At 48.0% G+C, this 7,263-nt stretch overlaps 1 protein-coding gene across 1 annotated transcript; it reads right to left on the bottom strand.

Annotated features, from left to right (window-relative positions):
* Positions 1–5: 5 nt before the first annotated feature.
* Positions 6–6,707, bottom strand: GIMAP5 (GTPase, IMAP family member 5; the record flags this gene model as incomplete). Its single annotated transcript, XM_031025444.2, has 3 exons — positions 6,187–6,707; positions 1,917–1,965; positions 6–460 (listed from the first exon to the last, which is right to left on the bottom strand). Coding segments are annotated over exons 2-3 (498 nt in total), but the record flags the coding sequence as incomplete, so codon positions are not given.
* Between the last annotated feature and the right edge of the window lie 556 nt (positions 6,708–7,263).

The raw sequence follows: 7,263 nt of genomic DNA, 5'->3' as shown, positions 1-7,263 counted from the left end.
GTGTGTGTGATGTAATCGTGCAAGGACTCGCCGTCCAAGTCCTCCTTGTGGGTGAAGAGGACCACCACGTGCTTCATGACTCCTGCCCCGAAGACCTCCTTCACCCTCCTCACGGCCACCGTGTCCTGGGCAGTGAAGCGCCCCAGCTGGGTCACCAGCAGCACTACATGGGGCCCGGGGGCAGAGAGCAGGTAGCAGTCCCCGATGTCCTTGTACATCTCTTGGGTCTGAGCCTCTGCCTCAAAGATGGAGGGCGTGTCAACCACCAGGATGTTCCTTCCGTTCCAGGTCCCTGTCTCGCCCTGGCACGTTTTGGTCACAGGCTGGCTCCCCAGCCTGGACTCAAACACTGGCTGGCGGAGAATGCTGTTCCCTGTGGCACTTTTCCCAGTGCCTGTCTTGCCCACCAGGACGATCCTCAGTGAGGTGGATGTTGCAAACCAGTTGTCTTCCTCTCTGCCTAGAAAAAACAATTTTTTGTGTCTCCCTAAGTTAGTGATTCTTAAGGTTTTCAGGTCTTGGACCTTCATGATATCTCATGAAACTCGTGAATCTCCCTCCCCAAAATCAATCCTATCTAAATACATAAGAAAGTTTGTATACAACTTTAGGATGCCCGTGGATCATAGAAAGCCTACGTTAGAAGCTCATGCTCGGACCCACAGCCCAGGGAGGAAGCGCCCTAGGATCTCCAAGCACTTCCTCTAGAGCAGGGAAAACAGGGCTTTTTGGGGAACAGGACTGTGGTCCCCATGCTTTTCTACAGATGGTGCTTTGGCCAATTTCATGCTAAATAAATATAAGTTTAGAAGGAGGCAGGGCACGAGAAGCCACAAAGGAGAAAATATTATCCCCTCTTTTCCACCCCCACATCCCCATCATACTCCCACAGCAGCGCTCAACACATGCATCTGAACCTCAGGGGAAAAGGACATCTCAGAGGTCAGAGGTGCAGTGACCTCCCACCAAGGACCAGCTGAATGTCCTGGGTCTCTGCTCTTGGGGTGGGCACTTGGATCTTTGAAACTGAGGTGACAGAAGATCGTGAATGTCAAGGACAAAGTCTGGGAGATGCCCCTGGATGGGAAGCTGGTGAAGAGTGAGGGGCATTAGAAGCACGGGGGTTGGAGAGATCTGGCCGACCGAATCGCAGGACATGACTACAGAATGGTGTTGGGGAGGGTGACACTGAGCCAAGAGTAAAATCTTCAAGGGGTGAAGGCGGGTGAGAACCCCGGGACTTTTAGAGTTCTTATGAGTTCAAATGAATTAAGTTCATTTCAGCCTCCTAAAATCTCTTACTTTATCCTTCTACTGTGTTGGTTCTTCCTTTCCTTAAGTATTGGTAACAAGCATGATTCCTAAATCTCTACGGGAACTTTTCCTCTTTCCAGTTGGGAGCAGACCGGGAAAGAGAAATTGTTTTCACAATCTGGTTCCAAATCCTTCAGACTCTGACTTGGGAGTTTCACTTCCACATTTCTCACCAATCATGTGTGGGTGACAGTGGATGGAGTGATGACCACAGGGAAGGTAGAGAACAAGTGATTTTTGCCTCTTTCTTCTTCCCTTTTTTTTTAATTTTTATTTTTTTTAAAGATTTTATTTGTTTATTTGAGAGAGAGGGAGAGAAATAGCACGAGTATGAGGGGTAGAAGGAGACAGAGAGAGAATATGAAGGAGACTCCATACTGAGCAGGGAGCATGACACGGGGCTCGATCCCAGGACCCTGGGATCATGACCCGAGCTGAAACCAAGAGTCAGACGCTCAACTGACTGAGCCACCCAGATGCCCCTCTTCTTCACTTTAAAATAACAGGGTTTCTATCCCTGTGTTTGAAGTGGGGGTTGATGGAGAGAGAACGGCAACTGTCCCGGGTGCCTGGAGCTCCTGAGAACATCCAGGCTTCCTTACCTTCAGCCATCGTTCCGTATCTGCCCCTCTGAAGCCCTTCCATCCTCTTCTGGAATAGAAAACGGGAAAGGAATAAAAACAAGTATCCACATAGGAGTTGCTAAAGCCTGAGAACACTTTTAATGCAGACATCTAAGAATAATTATCCTAGGATGAGCCATTTCCATTGCTAATTTTTGAACTCATATTATACTTTCAAATCCTATGACTAACTTTAGGCAAACCCCAGGTGAAGTTAGTTTATGGTAACGCAATGCACTTGTTGCTTTTTTTTTTTTTTTGCAACTTACAGGAAATTAGGAAATATTTTAAAACAGATCAGTTGATTCTCTCCCTCCAACTTGAAATGAAATGAAAAAAACCATTCTTCTGTGGAACCAGGAGTGGGACATTATGATTAGCGTTTGCAATCAAAGTAGGTGAACTTGCTAGAACACAGAAAAAAAAAAACTGCCTTGCTGTAAATGACATTGGTTTGTCTGAAGTACTGAGAATTTCCAGTCCCAGAAGCTGTGTCAGATGGATATTCCAGGGGCAAAGAGGAAAGCACAAGTTTCCTTCCAGTGGGAGGGCAGAGCGGGGACAAGGACTCCTTCAGGGACTGACAGCAGAGGAAAGAGTGGTAGAGAGCCGAGCACTGACACCTTCCTTACCCCTTCCAACCCCCACCCCACCCCCCATCAGGGAGTTGGTGGAGAGAAGGTGGTGCCATAACTGAAGGGAAAGAATCAACATTCAGGACAAATTCAAGATACCTCATCCTCATCGCCTGCTCAGATTTTAATCCAGTTTCTTTCCTGGTGGGCTCTGAGGTCCTGGTCTCCCAATATCATCATTTTTGTATCCCAGCAGATTTAACCAGAAATCGACCCAACCATTGGCATAAAAATTTCATTGGAATGAGGCAGGATATTGGGTCCTTCTTCTTGGGGTTAGAAGAGGCAAGTGTGCACGAGACACGCAACCGTAATTAAGATGAGCTCTGAGGCTGTATTGTATTTATTCAGTTTAAAGGTGATGTGGTTATGAAACCACCTTAAGTGGTGAAGTCCACAAAGTTATACAACAAATGGCCACCATTTGCCATGAACGAATGTAAATATTTCAGCATCTGCTGCAGCTGTTCTGTTTGATCGAGAAGTGGAAACATTACACATATAGCTCCATTTACATTTTCCGGCTCCCCAGTCTCAGTCCCCCTCCCTCTGTCCTTCAGAGGGAACCAATATTCTGAGGATTTTATGGATCATTCTCGTTTCTCTATTTATACTTCTACATACACATGTCTTTATAGATAATGTATAGTACTGTTTTCTATTCGCAACTTTTTATATAAATGATGTTATGTATGTAACATTTTATCAATTTTTGAAAAGATTTTATTTATTTATTTAGAGAGAGCAGGAGTGGGGAGAGGGGCAGAGGGAGAGAATCTCAAGCAGACTCCACACTGAGCGTGGAGCCCTACCTGGGGCTCGATCCCACAACGCTGATATCATGCCCTGAGCCAAAATCAAGAGTCGGACGCTTAATGGACTGAGCCACCCAGGTGCCCTTCAATTATTTCTTAGCAAACGTTTAAGCTGTTTCAAACTACATGCTTGCTTCTACAAACAATGCTGCAGAATAATCCCATCTCTGTCCCCCGGCGCACACGTGCAAATTACCTGGGACAGACAGCTGCCCCCTGACTAGATATTGCCAAGTATGACCCCAGGATGGTTGGGCGAACTCCCACTGGCACCGGCCACAGATGAGAATTCCCAAACCTGCACTTGAACTTGGTGACATTAGACTTAATTTTTTGTTACTCTTAAGGGCATAAGTAAGGACATCTGAATTGGTTTAAACTTGCATTTTACTAATTACCATTGAATCAAAAATGTTTTTCTTAGTTTATTTGTTATTCGGGTTGCTTCTGTTATAATGAAATAACTTTTGCTCCTTCTTCCATTCATGCAGTGGATTTTTTTGGCCCTCCTTGGGGGAAACCATCCACTTCCAGGTTATCAGAATATATTAAGACAACTTCTTTCCTTTGTTTCCTTTCTTCCTTTCCCCCGCTCCCTCCTTTCCTTAAGCCCTGAGAAGAGCATTTTCCTCACCCTTTTCCATGGGCTGTCCTAGCCTCTGGTCAATTATCCGGCTTCTGCTAAAACTGCTCAAATTCTCTGACATCTTTTGTACTTTGGATGACATTTTCTGAGGTTTGGGAACCTCAGAAAATATGCTGGAATCAATCAATTCATGTGATAAAGACCATGATAGAGGTGAGGATGTTGACAATGGGCTTCATCATTGGAAGCATCCTCTCTGTAGCCATCTGTAACCTTCAAAGTTCTTTCCTGTCCCTGATTCTAATTGTCCTTCTAAATTCCCTGTGATGTGATCAAAATAGGTGTTGAAATGTCTATTTGCATATTAGGAAATTGGACATCAAATGACCTGCCCAAGGTCACCAGATTGCCACAGAGCTAAAGATTAAAAAAAGGGCGGGTGCTCCTTGGCTTGCATATTCTCCTTGATTCCACAGGGGGTAAAAGAGATTATTCTAAACAGGTCCACAAGCCTCTTGGAACACCACTTACAATGTTACCATCCCATAGTCAGGACATAAACTGATGTTGACAGGCTGGAAGCCTGCCTTAAAATCAACACAGAGAATTGTATTGCAAAACCTTGAGTGCATGTTTTTTTTTTCTTTTTTTTTTTTTAAGATTATTCAAAAATAAAATTGCAGGAGGAAGGAGTTGCTCTGAATTGAAGCATTTCAGTTTAAAACAATCTGATGTTTTGACTTGATTAAGTGAGACCCAAATGGAGCAATGTGGCTGACACAAAATGCCAGTGAACCTCAGGTTACATTAGCTGAGATGCAGCCCAGGTGGTTCTCCTGAGCCATCTTCTGAGTGGTCAGACTGCAGGGGGAGACATACGTTCCCCCTGTGGGATAGATTTTTAGGCAGATATTAACAGATAAGAGAGTGTCCAGGGCCGCCTGGGTGGCTCAGTTGGTTAAGGGTCCGACTCTTGATTTTGGCTCAGGTCATGATCTCAGGGTCTTGAGATCAAGCCCCTTGCCTGACTCGGTACTCAGTGCAGTGTCTGCTTGAGATTCTCTCCCTCATCCTCCCACCCCTGCCTGGGTGCATGCTCTCTCTAAAACAAAACAAATAAATAAAATCTTAAAAAAGAACAGGTCCAGAGGCAAGTCAGAAATGATATTGACAGAAAAGCTATAAATGAGTCGTAGACAAAATAGTAACAGGATGGTAAAGCATCAGAAAAGACTGGGGGAAGCACCCGTAGCTGAAGGAATGTGGTATGTGTCAATCTCAGAGCAGGCAAAAGTGAGAGAACAGGGAATGGAGGCAGATTTCTCCTCCAAAAGGAAAATTCTGCCTCATCTCCTCCAAAATGGGACCAGGTGTGAGCAGAGAGTGGCAAGCAGCGAGCAAGCAGAGATTATGACAGCATCAGACAGGGATAGTAGGAGGATCTAGCTTAGGTAAGAGTTTAAGGCAAAGAAACATAATGTACATTCTGATTTTTAAATTATATGAGCCTGATTTTATTTTTTATTTTATCAAACTTGAGAAAGCAGGCTCTCTAATGCTGTTCTAAGAAGGATAAAAATACTTCTTGTCTGCCTTATTCATAAGTATCTCCTTCACTCATCTGCGGAGTCCCTATATTTCCTGGTATGAGTGACACTTGTTGGGTACTTTAGTCATTGTGATGTTGTGATGTGTCTTTCACTGAAGGGTTAACAGACAAAAGGATTGTTCCCATATGTCCTGAGCATAGTGCGTTTGCCTTAGAATAGAGTCCCTCCTCATGTCACAGGAAATGGGGGGCGGGGAATTTGGGAGAGAATGGAATGGCTTCCAGATCAGAGTCATGAGACAACGCCCCCTGAGGAGTCTCCTTTGAAAGGCTGGGTTCATGGGTGGTGAGAAAATAATGATTCCATATTTGCCATTTGGAACCCTGAGAATCCATCTTCTTCTCCCAGACAGACCTTTTGGACGGAGAAGACTCCGTCATGAAATCGCTGGGTTGTGAGCACAGGGTGAGAGGTTCCCAGCCTGTTTCCCGGCCACCCGAGTCCACTGTGCACGAAACTCTGACCATCACCGGCCGGGTCCACTGGGGGCGAACCCACAAGGGCGGTAGCCTGGGTGAGATCACAGCAGAGTCCCCAGCTGGGGCCAGACCCGGGGCCCTCAGACCCCCAGAGATGCTGGGACCCGCACCGGGTTCCCCTTACCAGGCGCAGCGCTGCGGGCTCCGTGCTGGACGGCGGCTCCCCAGGCTGCTCTCAGGGCGCAGGTAGCTCTGGGCGGTGGGGAGCGGGCGGCTCTCCCCGCGGCTCTCGGGGCGCAGGCGGCTCTGGGGGGCGGGCGGGCGGCTCTCGGGGCGGCTGCAGGTTCTCGGGGCTGCTCTCCAGGCGGCGAGGGTGCAGCAGGAAGCGGGGGTGGGGGTGCGGCTGGGGAGGAGCTGCGAGTGAAGCCTTAGGTTCCAGGGCTGGGCCTGGGGGCCAGAAGGCAAAGGGGCTTAGGGAGCACGGCCCCCGGCTCCGACCAGGACAGACCCCCGGGGTCCGCGGCGGAACTGCTGCCCTCAGCACCGGGAGAGCAGGGAGCAAGGGGCATGTGGCTCCCTTAAGGGGTCAACTCCTACCCCAGCCTGCCAGGGTCGCCATGCCTCCTCCCATTTCCTTTTTAGGACTCCTTGAAATAAGCAGAACGTGGAGGTAGAGGCTCTGAAGGCAGTGATGGACCCCCCAGGTTAAGAAACGCCCCCATGACCTAGTGGGGCGCCAGCCACTCCCCTCAGCCCCTATGGCAGGAGCACCTGCTCCGCGGGACTCCCCAGACCCCTGGTCAAGGCTCTGTTTCTAGAATGCTCCTGCCTACCAGGGACAGAAAGGCTGTGCTGGTCCACAGAGGGGCTGAAAGAACAGCTCTAAGCACGGGATTTGAAGGACTTGCCAGAGCCCTTGTGCTGGCTGCCCCTTCTCTGTCCTCTGACAAACCAGCCCTAAGGGGCTTTAGGGGTCTGGAGCTTCTGGGCCCATTTATTGGGGGTGGGGGGGGTGGGGCGGGGAGGGTTGGGAGGCTGTGGCTCTTCTTTTTGTCTACTGATCACACAGTTAAGGCTACGGTCGTGAATATAAAACAATTACTTTGCGTTTGTTTCTCTTGCCATAGGGAGCTGTTGGGGCCACATCAAAATACAAAGCTTCTGCACAGCAAAGGAAACAATCCACAAAACTGAAAGACAGCCTACCATATTTGCAGCACCATTTACAAGAGCCACACTACGGAAGCAATAGATGAATGGA

Source organism: Leptonychotes weddellii, unplaced genomic scaffold, assembly GCF_054177405.1.
Source record: "Leptonychotes weddellii isolate Sample4059 unplaced genomic scaffold, ASM5417740v2 HiC_scaffold_7970, whole genome shotgun sequence".
NCBI classification, from domain to species: domain Eukaryota; kingdom Metazoa; phylum Chordata; class Mammalia; order Carnivora; family Phocidae; genus Leptonychotes; species Leptonychotes weddellii.
The sequence above is the reverse complement of the archived record's forward strand: the minus strand, read 5'-3'. Positions and strand labels throughout refer to the sequence as shown.